The 25,007-nt window shown below is 43.6% G+C and overlaps 1 protein-coding gene across 1 annotated transcript; it reads left to right on the top strand.

The window, feature by feature from the left end:
* fnbp4 (formin binding protein 4) lies at nucleotides 1-23,576 on the top strand. The gene is made up of 17 exons (XM_029685921.2): nucleotides 1-2,192; nucleotides 2,744-2,824; nucleotides 4,445-4,563; nucleotides 10,277-10,457; nucleotides 10,593-10,743; nucleotides 12,252-12,348; nucleotides 12,471-12,797; nucleotides 13,027-13,222; nucleotides 16,618-16,727; nucleotides 16,868-16,972; nucleotides 17,261-17,394; nucleotides 18,343-18,500; nucleotides 18,848-19,122; nucleotides 19,400-19,526; nucleotides 19,782-19,966; nucleotides 22,539-22,696; nucleotides 23,082-23,576. The coding sequence occupies exons 1-17, from the start codon at nucleotides 2,078-2,080 to the stop codon at nucleotides 23,173-23,175; spliced, it is 2,613 nt and encodes an 870-aa protein (XP_029541781.1). The 5' UTR covers nucleotides 1-2,077; the 3' UTR covers nucleotides 23,176-23,576.
* Nucleotides 23,577-25,007: the final 1,431 nt, after the last annotated feature.

The following is a 25,007-nucleotide window of genomic DNA, read 5'->3' on the forward strand; positions in this document are numbered from 1 at the left end:
GACAAATTACATTGACACAATGTTGATTCAACCAGTCTGTGCCCAGTGGGAAGGAAATTCTGCCAGATGACTCTATTCATGAACCTTTGCTGGGGACAGCATACTTACTGTACAGTGCATTTGGAAAGTATTCAGACCCCTTGACTTTTTCCACATGTTATGTTACAACCTTATTCTAATATGGATTAAATAGTTTTCATTCAGGATCTCTCTGTACTTTGCTCCGTTCATCTTTCCCTCTGTCCTGACTAGTCTCCCAGCATCTGCCCCTGAAAAACATCCACACAGCATGATGTTGCCACCACCATGCTTCACCGTAGGGATGGGTGTCAGGTTTCCTCCAGACGTGACACTTGGCATTCAGGCCAAAGAGTTCAATCTTGGTTTCATCAGACCAGAGAATCTTGTTTCTTATGGTCTGAGTCCTTTAGGTGCCTGTTGGCAAACTCCAAGCGGGCTGTCATGTGCCTTTTACTAAGGAGTGGCTTCCGTCTGGCCACTCTACCATAAAGGCCGGATTGGTGGAGAGCTGTAGAGATGGTTGTCCTTCTGGAAGGTTCTCCCATCTCCACAGAGGAACTCTGGAGCCCGGGTTCTTTGTCATGTCCCTGACCAGGGCCCTTCTCCCCCGTTTGGTCAGACGGCCAGATCTAGGAAGAATCTTGGTGGTTCCAAACTTCTTCCATTTAAGAATGATGGACGCCACTGTGTTGTTGGGGACCTTCAATGCTGCAGACATGTTTTAGTATCCTTTCTCAGAGCTGTGCCTCGACACAATCCTGTCTTGGCGCTCTATGGACAACTCCTTCGACCTCATGGCTTGGTTTTTGATCTGACTTGCACTGTCAACTGTGGGACCTTATATAGACAGGTGTGTGCCTTTCCAAATCATGTCCAATCAATTGAATTTACCACAGGTGGACTATAATCAAGATGTAGAAACATCTCAAGGATGATCAATGTAAACAAGATGCACATGAGCTCAATTTAGAGTATTATAGCAAAGGGTCTGAATACTTATGTAAATAAGGAATTTCTGTTTTTTGTCATGTATCATTATGGGGTATTGTGTGTAGATTGATGAGGGGGAAAAATATTTAATATTTAACAACATGTGGAAAAAGTCAAGGGATCTGAATACTTTCCGAATGCTTAGTATGTACTGTATAGTATTGTGTGTAGGCATTATTTTCATAAAATTGAATACAGATAATGTCATCATAGGCTATTATAATTCACAGAGGCAGTGTTGAGTCACTTTTTGAGTGACTAATCAGTTGACTAATGACTTTACATAGACCTACCTAATTTTCCACATTTCTCTAGCATATGAAAAACTGTTCCTACCTGCCAAGGCTTATTTCTGTGAGGTGATTAATATCTATGATGGATGGCTAAAGTCAAGCTATGCACCTTTCATCCAGAGTTATGCATAATTTAGGTTATCTGACAGATAGGGCCGTATATTTGACTCAAATACTTTAAATGGGTTTTAATATTATCACAGGAGCTTCTTATCTATAATAAAATAAAATAAAAACAGCTGTATGAGACTAGCTCTAGATATGACACACAAGTGGAATATTGTGTTATCTGAGACTGAGTAGTAGGCTACAAGAACAACAAATGTTGCCTAATCAAATCATGTTGAAGATTTTTTAGTTATCACACTTTGTTGGCAGTGCACTATTGTAAGAAAAGCTTGTGATGAAGTTATAATTATGATGATGGTTATTTTGGTCTTGAAATATAGCAAACATATGAATGTAATTCATTTAGACTCTACTACTTTAATCGAATCAAATGTTCACAAATGAAATGTATGTAATCTACTAACGCCTACAGGACTTCCCTATGTCATCTCCCCTCAATGATGTTCCCTATACACATGTCATATAAATATAAGAAATACACAAAAACAGGTCTTATAAAACAGCATTAGAACTTTTGTACAAATACCCTCCCTTTGACACCGGATGTGTTGTGGATAGTTTCTAAAAAAAAATCAACGGTACAAACAGCAATGCCTTTGGCTCGGTGGGCTAGTGCATAGACGCTCTGGGACCAGAGACCAGCGATGGGAAAGAAAACTCGCACAGGAACAGGAGGACGCAGAACAATACTGCAGCTTTTCCCACCTCGAAGCGGGGCCGTCTGTGGAAGAGAAGACTCTTTAGGTTCAGCATCCGAAGGTAAAAACACGACGACAATATCATATTTTATGTTTTGGTTTTCGGTCGCTGGATGATTCGATCAAAATCGGGCCCATTTTTTCACTGATCACGCATTGTAGAAGCTAGCTAACTGGCCTAGCCGGTGACGTAGCCTAGCTAGGTTGGCTAGTCAGTCGTTCAAAATGTAACGTTATGTTCCGGAAATGAATGCATCGTTTTACTTCTTCACTATATTTTAAATAACTAGTTCAGAAGCAATAAAGGCAACACTATAGATTGTGGGGTGTTTCGCGTTTTCTAAAGTGTTAACTAGATAGGTAGCCTAGCCAGCTAACGTGAATATGTTAGGCTAACATATTGCGCAAATAGCGATTTGTTGTCTCGTGCGGCCTGTTTTCTGATTGTGACCAAACACGTTACACAAACTAGCACGATGACAATTTCTACAATTAGCTATGCCTATCAATGGTAGCTAGACTTGCTCTACAGAGCCCTCTGCTCAATCCAGGCCACATATCTAGCTAGCTAAATAAGCCATTTTAACAATTGCAATTATGCGTGTTTTGCAGACGAGCAGGAGGGTAACGGGGATGAATACAGTTTTCCAAGAGAAGTAACCACAGAAATGAGGATGCCCGTTAAGGCCACAGGTAAGATGGTGCCTAAAAAAGTATTCCCATCCCTTGACTTGTTCCACGTTTTGTTACAGCCGGAATGTAAAATTGATAAAATTGAGATTTTGTCACTGGCCTACACACAAAGACCCATAATGTCAAAGGGGAATTGTGTTTTTTCGAAATTTACAAATTCATTAAAAATGAAACGTTTACATTTCGAGTCAAGTATTCAACCCCTTTGTTATGGCAAGCCTAAATAAGTTAAGGGGTAAATGTTTGTTTAACAAGTAATAGCATAAATTGCATGGAATCAATGTGTGCAACAAGCGTTTATCATGATTTTTGAATGACTACCTCATCTCTGTACATACAATTATCTGTAAGTTCCCTCAGTCGAGCCATGAATTTCAACCAGATTCAACCACAAAGACCATGGAGGTTTTCCAATGCCTCGTGAAGATCAACTTTTTGGTAGATGGGTTAAAATAAAAAATCTGACATTGAATATCCTTTTGAGCATGGTGACATTTATTAATTACACTTTGGTTGGTGTATCTATACAGCCAGTCACTACAAAGATATAGGCGACCTTCCTAACTCAGTTTACCGGAGAGGAAGGAAACCGCTCATGGATTTCACTATAAAGCATATGGTGACCAACTATAAAATATTTAGTTTAATGGATGTAATAGAACTGAGGGTGGGTCAACATTGTAGTTAATCCATAATACTAAACCAAATGAAAGTGAAAAGGAAGCATCTACAGAATACAAATATTTTAAAACATGCATCCTGTTTGCAATAAGGCACTAAAGTTGTACTGCAAAAAATGTTGCAAATAAATAAACTTTATATCCTGAATACCATCAAATCCAACACATCACGGAGTACCACTCTTCATATAGAGTTTTTAGGATAAAAATAATTGGAATAGAACTAAGCACAGGAAAAAATCATAGAGAACCTGGTTGTCTGCTTTCCAATTCACCTTTCATTAGGACAATAACCTGAAACACAAGAAATCTACACTGCAGTTCCTCACCAAGATGACATTGAATGTTCCTGCTGTGCCTAATTGCAGTTTTGACTTAAATCTGCTTGAAAATCTGTCAAGACTTGAAAATGGCTGTCTAGCAAAGATCAACTTGAGAGCTTGAAGAATTTTATAAAGAATAATGGGTGAACTTTATATAATCCAGGTGTGCAAAACTCTTAGACTTACTCCCAAAATACTGCCAGCTATAATTGCTGCCAAAGGTGATTCTACAAGGTATTGACTCAGGGGTGTGAATACTTACATAGATTTAGGTATTTCATTTTCCCCAAATTTTTACATTTTCACTGTCGTGGGGGGTGTGTATTTAATTGATTTTGAATTCGGGATGTAACACTATGTAGAATAAGTCAAGGGATATGAATACTTTCTGAAGGCACTCTATTCCATATTGGTGTGTGCGTCCTGGCACATCTGCTTGTGTGAATTTGGTTCAAACCCAGGTCTCCTGCCAGACAACTGTCGTCCTGCTGAGCTCAAGCCTATGCATTAGCTGGGGGAGGTAACACAAGACGTCTTCAGGGCTGTTTACTAATCGCGCGCACAAGCATAGTTGCCTATGTACATTACCTGACCAGTGACTCTGCGTTTCTCCTCAGAGGGTCTGTCCCTCTTGGGGGCCTATGAGGACAGTGATGACGAAGAGGATGCCGACCCACAGCCTCCCTCTGTCAGGACCCAACACCAGTCTGCAGATATACTCGCCAACTTCATGGCCGTGAGTATATCAATACTCTATTTCTGTTAGGGCTGTCCCCGACCCCACATTTGTTTTGGGTCAACAGTAGTCTGTTCCTTCAACCAATCGCGATTGTTTAAAAACAGGCTGTGTTTCTATATGGAGACAAAAAATATGTTTTAATAAATCAACTAAACTCATCAAAAAAATAAACGTCCCTTTTTCAGGACCCTGTCTTTCAAGGATAATTTGTAAAAATCCAAATATCTTCATTGTAAAGGGTTTAAACACTGTTTCCCATGCTTGTTCAATGAACCATAAACAATTAATGAACATTCACCTGTGGAATGGTCGTTAAGACACTAACAGCTTACAGACGGTAGGCAAAACTTAGGACACTAAAGAGGCCTTTCTACTGACTTTGAAAAACACCAAAAGAAAGATGCCCAGGGTCCCTGCTCATCTGAGTGAACGTGCCTTGGGCATGCTGCAAGGAGGCATGAGGACTGCAGATGTGGCCAGGGCAATAAATTGCCATGTCCGTACTGTGAAATGCCTAAGACTGGGAAACAGGACAGACAATTGATCGTCCTCGCAGTGGCAGACCACATGTAACAACACCTGCACAGGATCGGTACATCTGAACATCAGACCTGCGGGACAGGTACTGGATGGCAACACCAACTGCCCAAATTACACCAGGAACGCACAATCAGTGCTCTGACTGTCCGCAATAGGCTGAGAGTGGTTGGACTGAGGGCTTGTAGGCCTGTTGCAAGGCAGGTCCTCACCAGACATCACCGGCACAAACCCACCGTCACTGGACCAGACAGGACTGGCAAAAAGTGCTCTTCACTGACAAGTCGCAGTTTTGTCTCACCTGGGGTGATGGTCGGATTCGCATTTATCGTCGAAGGAATGAGCGTTACACCGAGGCCTGTACTCTGGAGCGGGATATATTTGGAGGTAGAGGGTCCGTCATGGTCTGGGGCGGTGTGTCACAGCATCATTGGACTGAGCTTGTTGTCATTGCAGGCAATCTCAGCGCTGTGCGTTACAGGGAAGACATCCTCCTCCCTCATGTGGTACCCTTCATGCAGGCTCATGGTACCCTTCCTGCAAGATAGGAATGTCAGTGTTCGGCCATGGCCAGCGTAGAGCCCAGATCTCAATCCCATTGAGCACCCCCCCCCGGGAACTGGCAGGTGCCTTGGTGGAGGAGTAGGGTAAGTTCTCACAGCAAGAACTGACAAATCTGGTGCAGTCCATGAGGAGATGCACTGCAGTACTTAATGCAGCTGGTGGCCACACCAGATACTGACTTACTTTTTATTTTGACCCGCCCCCTTTGTTCATGGACGCATTATTCGATTTCTGTTAATCATATGTCTGTGGAACTTGTTCAGTTTGTCTGTTGATGAATCTTATGTTCATACAAATGTACACATACTCACTCTGTTGAGTTTGCTGAAAATAAATGCTGTTGACAGTGAGAGGACGTTTCTTTATTTGCTGAGTTTATATGCACCAAGCTTGTCTGTTTTTTAAGGGCACTGCTTGACATCATTAATACACACATGACTCGAGGTAGACGGATAAAGATGACCAGAACCTTTTCCTTGCCCTCCTGCTGGCCTTTGCTGATTCTGCCATTACGCTCCTGAAGTTGCCTGTAATATGCTACACCAGGGGTTGGCAACCTTTCTCATGTAGAGTGCCAATTTAGTTTCTACCATTCTGGCTGCCACTTCTGATTATTCATATGCACACTTTTGTTAACATATTACATTTTTTTATTTTTATTGCCATCTAGGTAAAAATTGCCTACATAAAGCCAACACAAACATTGCAGGTAGAAAATATTCTGATTTAAAATATATATAATTCCTATGAATCATATTGGAGGTTTGTTCATTTTCGTTCAATCACATTCATACCTCTACTCCTCCTGTCTGCATCAAACTTGAAACATTGTATCAACTGGGGCTGGCGACAGCTCATAAACATTGTTTCAACTATTCTGGTACCTCAGTTTCCTTCGTCAGTGAGCTCCAGACACTGCTGTATTTGCGCAAGGGATAAAAAGTAATCGGATATACAGTACCAGTCAAACATTTAGACACCTACTCATTTTTCTTAATTTACTGTTTTCTACATTTGTAGAATAATACTGAAGACATAAAATGATGAGCCATCTCTAATGAACCATTAAAAGTACAAAGATCTTTTATAGCCAAGACACACCCCTCTCAACTTACATGATGAACAACAGATCTTTGGAACAGTTGAGAAAGGAGTATAACAGATAATATTCGCTATAAATTATCGTTCAGTTTGGTCCTTAAGACGAGGTTCTAATCTTGTTCCTGGTACTTCGTAGCACAGAACCATTACCTCATCAAATGGCATAACTTAATTGGCAACTCTAGATACTCGCATCTCAAGTAAACTCCCTCTTGACCCCACTCCTGGACAAGCTCACTGAGGGGAGCGAGCCTCTAGGTCATACACTATCCCAGGATAAGTGCAACATCAGAGAGGACATAAAGGGGTTCCAGACACTGCCCTACACCCCCCCCCCAATGCCAAAGGAGGGAGTGACTTGCTCACAGACATTGTGGAGACAAGTAATTGGTTCCCCATTAATCACGCCATCCCTTCAAATGGTTTAATAGGTAAAGACACATTCACATATGAAGACAATGTTCCATCCTGTCCTCATCCCTTTCTGATATTCTGCATAGCACCAGAGACATGTAAAAGACAAGCCTGACCTCTCCCCTCTCTGGGCCCCAAGTGACTGAGCCCCAGCTGAGGGAAGAAATGCAACTGCCAAAACTAGAGTCCAAAGAAATACATTCTAATAAAGTATATCACATAAGAATATTGTGTAGAGAAGACATCTTAATTACTTATGTTACCCAACTAATTCGGATTCATCCACCTCAAGTGTTAAACAAATTCTTGAAAGTAGCCACCCTTTGCCTTGACAGCTTTGCACACTCATGGTATTCTCTCAACCAGCTTCATGAGGAATGCTATTTCCAACAGTCTTAAAGTAGTTTCCACATGTGCTGAGCACTTGTTGGCTGCTTTTCCTTCACTCTGCGGTCCAACTCATCTCAATTGAGTTGAGGTCAGGTGATTGTGGAGGCCAGGTCATCTGATGCAGCACTCGTCACACTCCTTGGTCAAATAGCCATTGTCCTGTTGAAAAAACAAATGATCGTCCCACTAAGCGCAAACCAGATGGGATGGCGTATCACTGCAGAATGCTGTGGTAGCCATGCTGGCTAAGTGTGCCTTGAGTTCTAAATAAATCACCGACAGTACCACCATCACACCACCTCCATGCTTCACAGTGGGAACCACACATGCGGCAACTCTGCGTCTCACAAAGAGACGGCATTTGGAACCTAAAATCTCATTTGGACTCGTCAGACCAAAGGACACTTTCACCGGTCTAAAGTCCATGCTTGTGTTTCTTGGCCCAAGCAAGTCTCTTCTTATTGGAGTCCTTTAGTAGTGGTTTCTTTGCAGCAATTTTACCACAAAGACCTGATTTCATGCAGTTTCCTCTGAGCAGTTGATGTTTGTTACTTGAACTCTGAAGCATTTATTTGGGGTCTGGAACTTATCCTCAGCAGCAGAGGTAACTCTGGGTCTTCCTTATCTGTTGCGGTCGTCATGAGAGCTAGTTTCATCATAGCGCTTTATGGTTTTTGCGACTGCACTTGAAGAAACTTTCAAGTTCTTTACTTTTTCCGTGTTGACTGACCTTCATGTCTTAAAGTAAGATGGACTGTCATTTCTCTTTGCTTATTTGATCTGTTCTTGATCGCCCTATTTGGTAAAAGACCATCTATATAACCCCCTACCTTGTCACAACACAACTGATTGGGTCAAACGCATTAAGAAGGAAAGAAATTCCACAAATTAGCTTTTAACAAGGCACGCCTGTTAATTGAAATGCATTCCAGGTGACTACCTCATGAAGCTGGTTGAGAGAATGCCAAGAGTATGCAAAGCTGTCAAAGCAAAGGGTGGCTACTTTGAAGAATCTCATAAAATATATTTTGATTTAACACTTGGTTTCTACGTCATTCCATATGTGTTATTTCATAGTTTTGATGTCGACACTGTTTATCTACAATGTAGTAAAAATAAAGAAAAACCCTGGAATGAGTAGGTGTTCAAACACCGGTGTTTTGACGGAGTGTGCAATTGGCATGCTCACTGCAGGAATGTCTACTATAGCTGTTGGCAAATTTTTGTGTTAATTTCTCTTAGCCAGAAGTATACCACCTTGCATCCCACTGCTGGCTTGCTTCTGAAGCTAGGCAGGGTTGGTCCTGGTCTGTCTGTAGATGGGAGACCAGATGCTGCTGGAAATGGTGTTGGAGGGCCAGTAGGAGGTGCTCTTTCCTCTGGTCTAAAATAGTATCCCAAAGCCCCCAGGGTGGTGATTGGGGACATTGGTGCTGTCTTTTGGATGGGAAAAATACCATAACCACGCCAGCCCAGGACATCCGCATCCGGCTTCTTCGCCTGCGGGATCGTCTGCGACCCAGACAGCTGATGAAACTGAGGAGTATTTCTGTCTGTAATAAAGCCCTTTGGTCAGGGAAAAACTAATTATCATTGACTGCCTAGCTCCCCAGTGGGTGGACCTGGCTCCCGAGTGGGTGGGCCCATGTCCACCCATGCCCAGTGACGTGAAATCCATAGATCAGGCCCTAATGAATTTATTTAAATTGATTGATTTCCCTATGAACTGCAACTCAGTGAAATTGTTGTATGTTGCATTTTATATTTTTGTTCAGTAATAATTACGTTTCCACCTGATCAGAGCATGATATTTTTCCATTTCACACTGAGGTTCAGTGGCTATCGAAAGGGAGAGCGCTGGAAAGACTTGTTCTCAATGGATGTAAAAACACTTAGTTTACTTGCTGTTTTAAGGTGAAGAGATTACTTTGAGAAGCTCCACGGGTCATTAGTTGTGAGTTAAGACTATCAGACATCCCCAAATGGGTTAATGTATACATTTGTGCGCAGGCCGTGTAGCCTAGGCCTACGGTTCCTCAACATTGACAGGAGTGCTCCAAACAATAACTACATTGACCATTTTAAATTAAACTGAAACTTGTTTCTCACACGTGTAGTGTAGGTTGTGAGCTCTGCAAACAACTTGTCCACTCCGACAATGAGAATGGTAAAGGACGATAATGTATTAAATTGAGTAACATAATTTCCATAAATGAGTGTAAACAGATTAGAAATTAACTGTCAATGTACTACTGGTGATATAGGTAACAGTGAATGATACAATTCACACAATGAAGTTATGAAACAATTTAATGCGCATGAGTTGACTCAACATTTAAAAATTATACCTAAGACATGTTATCTTCACACATACCGTAGGCCTAAGGAATATTCTCTCAAACGGTGTCTGGTCCAAGGCAGTAGCCATTTATGGAAAACAATGCAATTTCACTTTTTGTCCTTTTTTATCAACTTGCTTGGCATGCCAAGGCAAATTCCCTCGCGGCACGCGCGTGCCTTACGTTGCTGATGCCTGTCTAGAGTGATGTGCCATCCCCGCAGCCTCCGCCTACTGATTCAGGTGCGAATCAGACGCTATACAAGTGATCGCCACGTGTTGGTCTTTATTTCCCTGATTTGTTAATGTCATTAGGCAAGTGTTATCCTTTTAATAAACCCATTTAACTGTGCCCCCCCCCAATAGGAAATTGATGCAATCACTACACAGCCGGGCTCAGAGGAGCCCACAGGGGATCCGTCGGCCCCAGCCCCGACCCCACCACGTCCAGAACCCAAAGCCCAGCAACATGCCTCTGAGATGGGGGCAGAGCCTGAGAGTACTGGGGCGGACTTCCAGTACGATACCCATACTTCACTCGCTGGAGGTGACCGGTTTTATTGTATTCCATACATTTGTGTAGAACTTACCTGAGAAGTTCAGTTGGCCATTGTTTATGACATGTCAAGTGTGCGGTTCTGCTGATCTAGAGTTCCTTCCTTATTTGTTTCCTGTCCACCAGTGGGAGGATTGGAGATGGGGGACTGGCAGGAGGTGTGGGATGACAACACAGGTTGTTACTACTACTGGAACACTCAGACCAACGAAGTGGCCTGGCAGCTGCCTTATTACCTGGCCCACCAGGTACAGGGCCTGCAGCAGTACACAGACAGGTGAGATGTTAATTACTACCTGGTAGAGGTCGACCGATTTTATGATTTTTCAACGCCGATACGATTTATTGGAGGACCAAAAAAGCCGATACCGATTCATCCGTCTTAATTATTTTTGCAATAAATGACATTTACAACAATACTGAATGAACAAGGAACACTTAACTTAATATAATACATAAATAACATATATTTAGTCTCAAATAACTAATGAAATTTTTTCAATTTGGTTTAAATATAGCAAAAACACAATGTTTGAGAAGAAAGTTAAAGTGCAATATGTGCCATGTAAAAATAAAAAAGCTAACGTTTAAGTTCCTTGCTCAGAACATGAGAACATATGAAAGCTGGTGGTTCCTTTTAACATTAGTCTTCAATATTCCCAGTTAAGAAGTTTTAGGTTGTAGGTATTCTAGGACTATTTCTCTCTTTACCATTTGTATTTCATATACCTTTGACTATTGGATGTTCTTATAGGCACAGTATTGCCAGCCAAATCTCGGGAGTTGATAGGCTTGAAGTCATTAACAGCGCTGTGCATCCCAGCATTGCTGAGAGCTGCTGTTTGAATGAATGCTTACGAGCCTGCTGCTGCCTACCACCGCTCAGACTGCCCTATCAAATCATATACTTAATTATAATATAATAAACACACAGAAATATGAGCCTTTGGTCATTAATATGGTCAAATCCAGAAGCTATAATTTCGAAAACAAAATGTTTATTCTTTCAGTGAAATACGGAACTGTTCCGTATTTTATCGAACGGGTGGCATCCCTAAGTCTAAATATTACTGTTACATTGCATAACCTTCAATGTAGTGTCATAATTTTGTAAAATTCTGGCAAATTAATTATGGTCTTTGTTAGGAATAAATGTCCTTTCAACAGTTCAACAAGCCAGGCGGCCCAAACTGCTGCATATACCCTGACTCTGCTTGCACTGAACGCAAGAGAAGTTACACAATTTCCCTAGTTAATATTGTCTGCTATCATGAATTTCTTTTAACTACATATGCAGGTTTAAAAAATATATACTTGTGTATTGATTTTAAGAAAGGCATTGATGTTTATGGTTAGGTACATTATTGCAACTATTGTGCTATTTTTTTAATTTTTTTAAATTTAAAGATAGGGTTAATGCTAGCTAGCAACTTACCTTGGCTCCTTGCAGCCACAAGGTCCTTTTGATGCTGCACTCGCGTAACAGGTGGTCAGCCTGCTACGCAGTCTCCTCGTGGATTGCACTGTTATCGTCCATAATCGGCGTCCAAAAAGGCAGATTTATCGATTTGTTATTAAACTTGAAATCAGCCATTTTTTGTCGACCTCTACTAACTAGCCCACCAGGTGCAGAGCCTGCAGCAGTACACAGACAGGTGGGGTGTTAGTGGATGGTACAACATAATATCGAATGTTAGTCATACAAGTGGATTTGTATGCTACAGCATGACTCTGAAATGTGTTTTGTTCTTAGTTTTTATCTGTATTCTGTTTCATCCCCTGTAGCTCAACAGTCAATGGCAATGGAGCTACACAGAGTGCAGGTTGCTATGCTGAACAACACTCCACTGCTGTTAGGGAACTAACATCCAAGACAAAAAAGGTGAGTTATTTGACTACTTTTGTGCTCAGTGATTCAGTGTGAATTCCCAAAAAGTACTTGACTGCCCATTTGTTGGCAAAAGTGTGTCTGTGTATGTCTTACTTTGAGTGTCTCTTTGACAGGAAGTGATGGAGAGTGTGGTGGCCCTTACCAGTGAGGAAGAGGAGCGTCATGGTGTGGCCGCCTCCCTCCTCGGTCCCCTCATCCCTGCCGAGGTGAAAGAAGCGGAGGAGAAGTGGAGGAAAAGGCTGGTGGGGGGGCTGGAGGAGAGGGAGAACAGCTTGGAGGATAGCCTCCCAGGGTCCCCTGCTCCTCCACTGAATGAGCCAGACACCCCCACACACCCGCTGAGAGACCAATGCAGCAGAAACCAGTCTGAGGAGGACTCTGATGCAGAGGAGACAGAAGAGGACACCATGGAGCTGGAGCTGGCTTTGGACAGGAAAAAGGTCAGCTTATATTTTATTCATCCTTTATTTAACCAGGGATGTTGCATGTACATCTCTTTCAAGGGAGTTTATATATTGTAACTCTTTTGAAAAGGTCACAAAATTTGTGACATTAACATTTAATGTTGACAATTCAACACGTGCAGAACTAGTGTGTACGTTTGGGAGTTATCCTTTACAACGAATCCAACATGAGTATCTTTCCTCTTTTTGTCCCTCTGCCCCCTAGGCTGAGCTGCGGGCGTTGGAAGAGGGCGATTGCAGTGTGGGGGGCTCCAGCCCCTGTTCTGAGGCCAGTCAGGAGGCCGCCGCCGGGACTCGTAGCCTGCTTCCGAAAAAGGCCATGTGGAAGACTGCCTTCCTCAGAGCAGCCAGCCCCGATTCAAACAGCAGGGACTCGGATACACGGGAAGACCCAGACACAGGTGAGTGTCTGGAGAACCGTTAGGATGCGATCCAGTCCAGATACACAAACTCTGGGCAGATTACATTATTATATTGTTCTGATGTGGTTCATCCTGGGATGTAAACTCTTCTCTAGGACCGGGGCTGGACATTCACTTTTTTACCCACTAGTCTTTTGAACAAGTAGGACTTAAGCTCAAGTCACTTGGTCTGTAAAACCATGGTCCAAAAACGTAACTGAAAATTGTTGTATGTTGCAAGGAACCACTTCACAAAATAACATTATTACTGGTATTGACAATGGAAGGCTGCTGATCTGATGTCATGTATTACATCTCCTGCCTTTGTGGCCTTGACCAAGGCACTTAACCCCACAACAAAGTAAAATACTGTACTGATGGGCTACTATATAAAACACATGTGGTCCATCAACCCTCCATCTGGAAAGCTACTGGGTGTGCAGGCTTTTCATCCAACCCTGCTCAAACACAAGCACTGATGACACCAAAACTGATTTATTTTTACTATTTTTACAATGTGGTATGTTCAAGTGAGACTGGCTCAAAAGCCTGACACATTACAATTACATCCAACTACTTACAGTATGTCTTCATAAAATAATTAACTTGTTCAGTGAACCTGGAATAAAATGGCTAAGATTGGTGAGGTAGCTAATTCAGTAATTCATTGTTCAGAGGAGTTTTTGACAGCATAGGAGTTACTTTCTCAGAATTACATGGCCAATAGAGAGTGTTTTACAACTGGAGTATGCAGCATTGGGTTTATTGCTGAACCAAAATGGGCTAAACTGCGCAAATAACTCTGTGAAGTCCATGGAGAACAAGAGCACCTCCTCCCAGCTGCCCACTGCACTGAGGCTAGGGAACACGGTCACCACCGACAAATCCATGATTATCGAAAACTTCAACAAGCATTTCTCAACGGCTGGCCATGCCTTCCGCCTGGCTACTCCTACCTCGGCCAACAGCTCCGGCCCCCCCCGCAGCTCCTCGCCCAAGCCTCTCCAGGTTCTCCTTTACCCAAATCCAGATAGCAGATGTTCTGAAAGAGCTGCAAAACCTGGACCCGTATAAATCAGCTGGGCTTGACAATCTGGACCCTCTATTTCTGAAACTATCCGCCGCCATTGTCGCAACCCCTATTACCAGCCTGTTCAACCTCTCTTTCATATCGTCTGAGATCCCCAAGGATTGGAAAGCTGCCGCAGTCATCCCCCTCTTCAAAGGGGGAGACACCCTGGATCCAAACTGTTACAGACCTATATCCATTCTGCCCTGCCTATCTAAGGTCTTCGAAAGCCAAGTCAACAAACCGGTCACTGACCATCTCGAATCCCACCGTACCTTCTCCGCTATGCAATCTGGTTTCCGAGCCGGTCACGGGTGCACCTCAGCCACACTCAAGGTACTAAATGACATCATAACCGCCATCGATAAAAGACAGTACTGTGCAGCCGTCTTCATCGACCTTGCCAAGGCTTTCGACTCTGTCAATCACCATATTCTTATCGGCAGACTCAGTAGCCTCGGCTTTTCGGATGACTGCCTTGCCTGGTTCACCAACTACTTTGCAGACAGAGTTCAGTGTGTCAAATCGGAGGGCATGTTGTCTGGTCCTCTGGCAGTCTCTATGGGGGTGCCACAGGGTTCAATTCTCGGGCCGACTCTTTTCTCTGTGTATATCAATGATGTTGCTCTTGCTGCGGGCAATTCCCTGATCCACCTCTACGCAGACGACACCATTCTATACACTTTCGGCCCGTCATTGGACACTGTGCTATCTAACCTCCAATCGAGCTTCAATGCCATACAACACTCCTTCCGTGGCCTCCAACTGCTCTTAAACGCTAGTAAAACCAAATGCATGCTTTTCAACCGATCGCTGCATGCACCCGCTTGCCCGACTAGCATCACCACACTGGATGGTTCCGACCTTGAATATGTGGACACCTATAAGTACCTAGGTGTCTGGCTAGACTGCAAACTCTCCTTCCAGACCCATATCAAACATCTCCAATCGAAAATCAAATCAAGAGTCTGCTTTCTATTCCGCAACAAAGCCTCCTTCACTCACGCTGCCAAGCTTACCCTAGTAAAACTGACTATCCTACCGATCCTCGACATCGGCGATGTCATCTACAAAATTGCTTCCAACACTCTTCTCAGCAAACTGGATGCAGTTTATCACAGTGCCATCCGTTTTGTCACTAAAGCACCTTATACTACCCACCACTGCGACTTGTATGCTCTAGTCGGCTGGCCCTCGCTACATATTCGTCGCCAGACCCACTGGCTCCAGGTCATCTACAAGGCCATGCTAGGCAAAGCTCCGCCTTATCTCAGCTCACTGGTCACGATGGCAACACCCATCCGTAGCACGCGCTCCAGCAGGTGTATCTCATTGAGCATCCCCAAAGCCAACACCTCATTCGGCCGCCTTTCGTTCCAGTACTCTGCTGCCTGTGACTGGAACGAATTGCAAAAATCGCTGAAGTTGGAGACTTTTATCTCCCTCACCAACTTCAAACATCAGCTATCTGAGCAGCTAACCGATCGCTGCAGCTGTACATAATCTATTGGTAAATAGCACACCCATTTTCACCTACCTCATCCCCACAGTTTTTATTTATTTACTTTTCTGCTCTTTTGCACACAAATATCTCTACCTGTACATGATCATCTGATCATTTATCACTCCAGTGTTAATCTGCAATATTGTAATTATTCGCCTACCTCCTCATGCCTTTTGCACACATTGTATATAGACTCCCCTTTTTTTTCTCTACCGTGTTATTGACTTGTTAATTGTTTACTCCATGTGTAACTCTGTGTTGTCTGTTCACTCTGCTATGCTTTATCTTGGCCAGGTCGCAGTTGCAAATGAGAACCTGTTCTCAACTAGCCTACCTGGTTAAATAAAGGTGAAATAAAAATAAAAAATAAAAAAATAACTCACTAGCAATTATCAACAAATGTGCAAATGCGGCTCGCTTTGATCTCAAAAGATAGACTGCTCATGCCTGTCAATGCAGGCCTACAATTATTATAGTCCGACACGCTCTGCCGAGATTGGTTGGGCAGAGAGCAAAACATCGCATCCGTAGGACACTTTGATCTAAATCCAATGTTGATCGGAGTAGCCTTTTTGATACTATGACTTTTGTATGATCTGTTTTACTTGTCCATTCAGGCAACAGATCTGTAATCTGCTTATTTCTAAAGAAAAATGTAAAAAAATAGGTGTTATAAATATATATTTTTACTTGCCCCTTGCAAACGTGACAGCGTTAATGTTGAGTCCTGAGGCCTTAAGATCTGATATGCTTCCCAGACCAACTCTGTCATACACATGTAGGGTTAGCTTTAATACAAGTCCTCTTATGCATGTTTTGCAGCACATTCCAAAGTCCCAGAGAAGGCCGGGGAAGAGGAGGACCCGGAAACTGGGGACAAAATGGTTCCTAATGTGCCACCAAAGGAGGAAGTCGAAACTCCAGAGCTCAAGGTACTGAAACCTTTTATCAACTCTCGCACCAATTTAACTCTTCGTAGTAGGGCCTTGGCATGAGAACTGTGTGCCTAGTCATGAGTGATTCTTAAAATAACTGGTGGCTAACTAATTAATCAAATGTTTTGAATGTTCAGTTTCAGATCGGCGAACTTGCCAACACCTTAACCAGCAAGATGGAGTTTTTGGGGATCAACAAGAAAACTATCTCCAACTTTCAGCTTCTTCTGTTACAGACTGAGGTAGGAGGACTATAGTCTGTCATAGTTTTCCTACAATGACAGCCTATATCTTCAGGTCCAGATTATATTTTCTTGGCCTTAAATCTGCATTAGTTGGCTATCTGCATGACTCAATGATGGGAACTTTCACAGACCTCTACTGAATGACTGATTGCAAGTTATTGTTCTGATGGGAGATGTTTTTTAATTTTTTTATTAATTTGATCACCATCCTCATTTTAGAAAACAAGGTGTATGCCTAACAGTCATTGTTTCTCTCCCCCTCTCTTTTCCCTTCCTTTCTGTCAGACGCGGATCGCTGACTGGCGGGAGGGGGCTCTGAACGGGATCTATCTCCGCCGCAGGCTGCAGGAAGCCGCCGAGCACATAAAACATTACGAACTTAACGCCGCCCCTAAAGGCTGGTCGTGCCACTGGGACAGGTACGCGCTCCTTACCTTTTAACATCTTTAATCACCCCCCCCAACCCCTGTGACAACGACCCCCTCAGAGCTGGGGTCGCCACCTTTTTAACCTGATATGGGGGAGATCCTAACCAATCTGTGGATTACATGAAATGGAGACACTCAAGGTTTCTGTGATGCAATGCTGGCACTCTGCACTGCCAGTTGTCATAAGGGAGCAGCCTGATCCCCCAACACTACCACCAGAGATAGGACAACCTGTCCTGTCCAACCATAGCCCAGACTCTGGATCTTGTATTTGGGGGGGGGGGGCTCTGTAGACTGCTTTGGGGGTCCACTTAGTGGAACAAGGGTACGGTAGCTAGGAAGGTGGTTGTGCGCGAGAGCTTTGCACTTTACAGGACTACAGCCCCAGAATGCATTGCTGGGCGACAGAGTGACCCCCCCCGGAAACGAGGAGTGTCACAAACCGTTTCAGTTAAAGCGAAGATGGAGCGTTGACGAGGACCCAGCAGGTCAGACCAACTCTATTTCATATGTTTCCTGTTTTTATTCCTTGATTGACTGAAAATTGATAGATATGTATAAAGTGGTTAGTTTTTTTGCATTTGGTTGTTCAGTTGATGATGAAGATGCCTATATCTCTGGCATATATGTTTGGGGGGCAAAAGGTTGTTTGTGTATTTTGTCATGACAAACATTATGTGAACATCTGAACCCTGCTTTGATCGACTTTACAGGACCCAAGCTGTTTGTTTTGGTTTGTTAATTTGGTTTTGAGAGCGTTAAGGTGGGTTCCCCATCAATCCAATCCGGCCCTTCTCCTGGATGGCTAACCTGGCTGTCCAGCCCAACATTCCCCCTCTGGCAGTCCCATCTCCCTACACCCCCAAGTATACAGCGACTCAGCCAGTTATGAGGCCAGCTGTTGAGACTGTCTTGTATCTCTGTTCTCCCTCCTTCTAGAGAGCAGAGGAGGTATTTCTATACCAATGACCGCACCAGTGCCTCCCAGTGGGACTTCCCAGCAGAGGAAGATGTGGAAGAAGTAGAAAATACCAAGACATCCGTACATGGGGACCCCAAACCTCCGCCCGTACCCACTGGTGGGCTCGCAGTCGTAGGTCAGTCCCCAAGACCCTTCACTGTCCTCTTAACGGCCCATAACAGCCACTGTATCTACAGGTCCAGATGAATCTCTTGGCCTTGAACCACACTAGTTGGCTAGTTGCATGACTCTCGATGAACTTTCACAGACCTGTACTGAATGACTGTGAATGCAAAAAAAATCTGAAAGGAGATGGACAGCTTAGCACATTTGGCTTTCAGCAGCTAACTAGCAAGTCTTGAGCTATGGAACCTGCCACTGTCATATATTACTAACTTGTCAATATTTGGTTACTCCTCCCCTCTGACAAAGAAAGGGTACACAACTAACCCCAGCTTTTATACATGTTCTATCATATTGCAGGAGCTTCAGTCTTCACACCCATTGTCCCCCCTCAGCCTGGCCTTCCCTCCTATTGGTCTGTGCCTCAGCCCCCACTTCCCCCTGACCAGCCCCCTCCCCCTGCCGACTCCCCCCCGCCTCCCCCTCCACCCCCAGAGTCACCTCCCCCTCTCCCCCCTCCTCCCCTGGAGGATGATGGAGAGATAGAGGAGGTAGAGATGGAGGATGATGACAGTGAGCCTCCAGCACCTGGAACAGAGCCTCCACTCCCCCCGGGTGTTGTTGTTGGCGTGAAGGTATGTGACCGTTCTACTAATCCAAACCTCAAATGTCATCTAGTAGTCTTGTGACTAGACTAAGAACACTTTTTAGATGACAGCCTAGTCCAGCAGTTGCCAAGTGCCAGTCAGTGGGCCTGCTGGTTTTTGTTAACTTAACTCTAAATGATAACTTTCACAGACCGGTACTGAATGAATGTGATTGCAACCCCCAAAAAATCTGATCGGAGATGTACATTAGCATAAGATGGGCTTTTACTGTAAGCTAATCTGTTTCAGTATTTTCTGTCCTCAGGTTGTGGAGTCTACAGCCCCGCTGGGTAAGAGTCAGAAACGCAAGGCTTCAGGATCAGGTCAGCTGACCAAGGCTGTAACCATTGGCAGCAGCGCCATCCTCTACACACAGACCATCGCCACAGCAGGTAAAAAGCAATGACGTCGTCAGCATGCTGGTTTTCATGTTAACATTACTCTTGAAGTAGCAGGACTCAATGATGAGAACTTTCACAGACCTGTACTGAATTACTATGATTGAAGTATTTTTCTGATGGGAGATGTAAGGTCACTAGTGTCTCACAGTATAGGTGTGTGGTGTTTAGAGATCACATGGTTTGCAATTAAACTGTGTAGTGCTTGTATCAAATAGTTGACTTTTGTGTTCTGTCCTGTGATGTCAGGAGCTGCCTACTGGGGTGAGTCTGCGGTAGCTACACCGCCACTGCCTTCTGAAACCGTGGCCCCACCTCTCCCACCTCCCCCTACCCGCCCCCCGCTACCCCCCGTTCAGGCCCCTTCTGCCCTGGACCCCACAGGGTTTAAAACATTGCTAACGGACAAGACCAAGAAACTAAAGAAGGATAAGGTGGGTGTCTTTGATTTTCATATCCAATTAGTAATGTGACAAAAAAATGCTTGACATTTTAACCATTTTAAAAATAATCGTCATGATGCGAATTCACAATCCAGATATGGTTCTGCGTCTAACCGCTAGGGGACAATGCAGTTCAATCTACTGCAGTCCTGGCTACCTACCTCCTGGTCGTCACGAGTAACCACAGCCACAGTCATAAAGCCCACCTACTTCTACAATTTCCTGTTTTCATACATTTTTACAATGTAGGCAATTTTGATTTTATGGCTGTGGTAACTTGTGGAAACCCTACCTTATGGCGCTCACCTAACTGCTGTCCTTCACCCACTCAGCAACGATGGTATTAATGCCATTTTAGATTCTCCTGTGCCTCTCCTCCATTTTTTTTTAGTACGTACTTGTCCTACTTCTCATAAATGTGATGGCTCATTTCAATAACAGCATGTTAATGGATGGCCAACAATCTGTCAACGCCACGTATGGTCTTTGAGAGCTTGACTGTTGTTCTCTGCAAGCTCTCAATCAGTTAATTTGTATTTTTATGATGCTCAGGATCTATTAATTGTAGTTGTGATAACTTCACTGTGACGTTGTACAAAAAGGGGGTGGTTTCAGTTAGGATTTTTTATTTTAGACGTTATTGATCCCAAATTAGTTTAAACGTCACACCCCTATATACAATAAAGCCCAAACGCGAGCTGCCCAGTAACGTGAGCTACCAGACGAGCTAAATGCCTTTTTATGCTCGCTTCGAGGGAAGCAACACTGAAGCGTGCATGAGAGCACCAGCTGTTTCGGACGACTGTGTGATCACGCTCTCCGTAGCCTATGTGAGCAAGACCTTTTTAAGCAGGTCGACATTCACAAGGCCGCAGGGCCAGATGGATTACTAGGACGTGTTCTCGGAGCATGCGCGGACCAAATGGCAAGTGTCTTCACTGACATTTTCAACCTCTCCCTGTCTGCGTCTGTAATACCTACATGTTTCAAGCAGAACACCATAGTCCCTGTGCCCAAGAAAGCGACAGTAACCTGCCTAAATTACTACTGCCCCTTAGCACTCATGTCGGTAGCCATGAAGTGATTTGAAAGGCTGGTCATGGTTCACATCAACACCATCATCCCGGAAACCCTAGACCCACTCCAATTCGCATACCGCCCCAACCGATCCACAGATGATGCAATCGCACTCCACACTGCCATTTCCCACTTGGACAAACGTGCTATTCATTGACTACAGCTCAGCATTCAACGCCGTAGTGCCCACAAAGCTCATCACTAAGCGAACGACAATACACCTCCCTCTGCAACTGGATCCTGGACTTCCTGATGGGCCACCCCCAGGTGGTTAGGGCAGGCAACAACACGTCTGCCACGCTGATCCTCAACACAGGGGCCCCTCCTGTACTCCCTGTCCACCCACATGCGTGGCCAAGCAGGACTCCACACCATCATTACGTTTGCTGACGACAACGGTGGTAGGCCTGATCACCGAGCATGATGAGACAGCCTATGGAGGATGTCGGAGACCTGGCAGTGTGGTGCCAGGACCACAACCTCTCCAACAAATCAAATCAAATCAAACATGAGCAAGACAAAGGAGATGATCATGTACTACAGGAAAAGGAGGGCAGAACACACCCCTAACACACCCCCATTCACATCGATCGGGCTCTAGTTGCGCAGGTTGAGAGCTTCAAGTTCCCTGGGGTCCACCAACGAACTATCATGGTCCAAACACACCAAGAAAGTTGTGACGAGTGCACAACAATGCCTTTTCCCCCTCAGGAGACTGAAAAGATTTGGCATGGGTCCCCAGATCACCAAAAAGTTCTACAGCTGCACCATCGAGAGCATCCTGAACGGTTACATCACCACTTGGTTTGGCAACTGCTCAGCATCCGACCGTAGGGCGCTACAGAGGGTAGTGCGTATGGCCCAGTACATTACTGGGGCCAAGCTTCTTGCCATCTAGGACCTATATACTTGGCGGGTCCGAGGAAGGCCCAACAAATTGTCAAACACCAGTCACCCAAGTCTGACTGTTCTCTCTGCTATTGCACGGCAAGCGTTACCGGAGCGCCAAGTCTAGGTCCACAAGGCTCTTTAACAGCTTCTAAACCCCCCCCCCTCTTCGTTTTTACACTACTGCTACTCGCTGTTTATTATCTATGCATAGTCACTTTACCCCTACCTACATGTACAAATTACCTCAACTAACCTGTACCCCACACATTGACTTGGTACTGGTACCCACTGTCTCATTTTATTTTTTTACTGAAGAAAATATTTACTAAATAAACTAAACTGCATTGTTGGTTAAGGGCTCGTAAGTAAGAATTTCACTGTACAGTCTACACCTGATGTATTTGGAGCATGTGACTAACTTTTCATCTGTTCTATGCATTGAGAAAGTATTGTAAAAGATCAGTCTAATTTGATGTATAAAAAAAAATATATATATATATATATATTGAAGCGTCTCCTAGTAGAATCAAATCAATGATGGCATTAAATGACAATCCCCCACTCTCTCCGTTATTCCCCTGGTTGCTGTGTCCAGTCGAAGAAGAGCAAAACGAAGATGCCGTCTCTGGTGAAGAAGTGGCAGAGCATCCAGAAAGAGCTGGACGAGGAGGAGCAGGCTAGTTCTAGCGACGAGGACAGGGACCAGCTCAACAAGAGGAGCATTGAGGAGTGGAAACAGCAGCAGTTACTCACGTAAGAGCCCCCCCCCCTACAATTTTTTATAAGTTGTACGTCTTGGGCCTTATTAAGAATCGCACAGTAGGCGTGTCCATGTATCTTATTCATAATGATCTAAAAGGCTGATCCTACATCAGCACTCCTACTCTGAGACACTTGATTCATACAGCCTCTGATTAAAAAAAAATAAAGTCTGTTTGATGTGGTTACTGTTCCTTAGTGTACCTGCTGTTTTTCTTGACATGCCTCAATGATGAGGACTTTCACAAACCTGAGCTGAATTACTGTGATTGCACACGGTTTGTGTTGGGAGACATGCATTAGGTTTTTTATTTTAACTTGTAATGCACATGTTTTTGGTGAAAGGCCGTAAGAAATAGATTTATCTGTTGGATTGCAGGGGCAAAGCTGGAAAGAATGCCAACTTTGAGGCTTTACCTGATGACTGGCGAGAGAGGATGTTGAAGAAGAGGAAGATGATGAAGAGCACGTAACACACACTCCCCTCCCCGCCTACACACACACACACTCCTCCTTAACCCGACTCCAAATGTTGGATAAGAATGAGAGGACTGACTGTGCACTTGACTCACTGTCATTTTGAAACAGGTTTTGAATAGCCCCTCATATCTTCATCTGAATATATTGGATGGGCTTGAATGTTTTTTTAAATTTCTTGGCTGTAAAACCCACTAGTGTTTTTAATATGGTAAACTGGACTCTCCTACCAAACATCCCCCTCTACCTGTTTAAAGCATAAATGCCGTTTTCTGTGAAACGTACGGCACTAAGAATGCTGGAGTTTCTAAATCTTTGTTTGTAATGGAGATCAACTCTTTGTTTTGACCTCCCCATGTTCCTCTTGCCCATTTTAATAAACTATGATTTAATAACATCTTCCTAATAACTGCTGTTTCTCTGAATAATCCACTGTTCCATTGGATGGAAATGCAATGCGCGCTTGTCTTTTCTAATGCTTCAACTATAGTAATTAACAGTACTTTTAGTTTATTCATGGTATATCCTGAACATACCCTTTCATCAGTTTTTTTTAATCTGACTTCAGATAGGAGATTTAAGTGATGTATAAATGTGAATTATCACATGGCCCTATAGTGGAACCTCTAAATTGCAACAATTCTCTGCAGTTTTTCAATTTAAGCCAGTAGATGAGTATGCAACCAGTACCCATCCCACTCTCTTGTCAAGAGCTAACAAATTCATGATGACACTCTAATAATAATGTACCAATTTATTATATATCCTAATTGCAAAAATATATTTCATAATTCAGAGGTCTTTTCTTGTGCTGAAAACCATCAAGACTAGTTTGGTGGCAGGGGGAGTGTCTTTTTTTTTGGGGGGTGCAGTTTTTCAGCTGTGAATTGCATAGGCCTATGTCCTAGTAAAACACTGGCAACAATTTTGTATTCAAGTTATTAAACTTTTTTGGGGAAACTTTAATTGTCAGCTCATTATTCATTTGACAGTGCCATCATGGGTGTCTTCATTGACTGTTCACCTTTTGTAGGGGACTGAATTATGAGTAACCACAGGGTCAGTTGGGGGTGATGGATCATGGCTAGAAGGGATGCAGCAAATGTCAGCGACATCAATTGTTGCATGTTTGAGTCTCGCCTGAGAATCTTTGCTAACCCTAAACCTGATTCTCCTAACCTGTGTAAGTTCTAACCTCTTCTGACATTGGGCTTGTTTGACACAGCTGACAGTGCAGGAGACTGCTGACTGACTGATCAACAAATCACCTTGCATCATAACACTGAACAAAAATCTAAATGCAGCGTGTAATGTTAGTCCCATGTTTAATGAGCTGAAATAATGTCCTATGTGCACAAAATGCTTATTTCTCTTAATTCTGTGTAAAAAAAACAACTAAGTTTTACATCCCTGTTAGCGAGCATTTCTCCTTTGCAAAGGAATGTCTACCAAATCTATTGCCAGATAATTCATTGTTAATTTCTCTACTACAAGCTGCCTCCAATGTCGTTTTTAGAGAATTTGGCTGTATGTCCAACTGGCCTCAACTGCAGAGTACGTGTATGGCGTCATTGTGGGCGAGCAGTTTGCTGATGTCAATATTGTGACCAGTGCCCCAAGGTGGGGGTATGGGCAGGCATAAGCTTTGGACAACAAACACAAATGCATTTTATTGGTGGCAATTTGAATGCACAGAGATACCGTGACAAGTTCCTGAGGCCCATTTGTTATGCCATTTATCTGCCAACATCGTTTCAGCAACGACGGCGACGTGGTTGTGCACAAGATTTCAGTGGTGGAGTTGCCTGTTTAAGGTTGTATTGCACAA

The sequence above is a fragment of the Oncorhynchus nerka genome, linkage group LG17, assembly GCF_034236695.1.
Source record: "Oncorhynchus nerka isolate Pitt River linkage group LG17, Oner_Uvic_2.0, whole genome shotgun sequence".
NCBI lineage: Eukaryota > Metazoa > Chordata > Actinopteri > Salmoniformes > Salmonidae > Oncorhynchus > Oncorhynchus nerka.

Excerpts from the sequence above, each read along its gene's own strand:
- fnbp4 (XM_029685921.2), top strand. The coding sequence starts at position 2,078 with ATGGGAAAGAAAACTCGCACAGGAACAGGAGGACGCAGAACAATACTG. Across the intron at positions 2,193-2,743 it reads TTTAGGTTCAGCATCCGAAG|ACGAGCAGGAGGGTAACGGG; the intron begins GTAAAAACACGA and ends CGTGTTTTGCAG. Across the intron at positions 16,973-17,260 it reads TTCTTCTGTTACAGACTGAG|ACGCGGATCGCTGACTGGCG; the intron begins GTAGGAGGACTA and ends CCTTTCTGTCAG.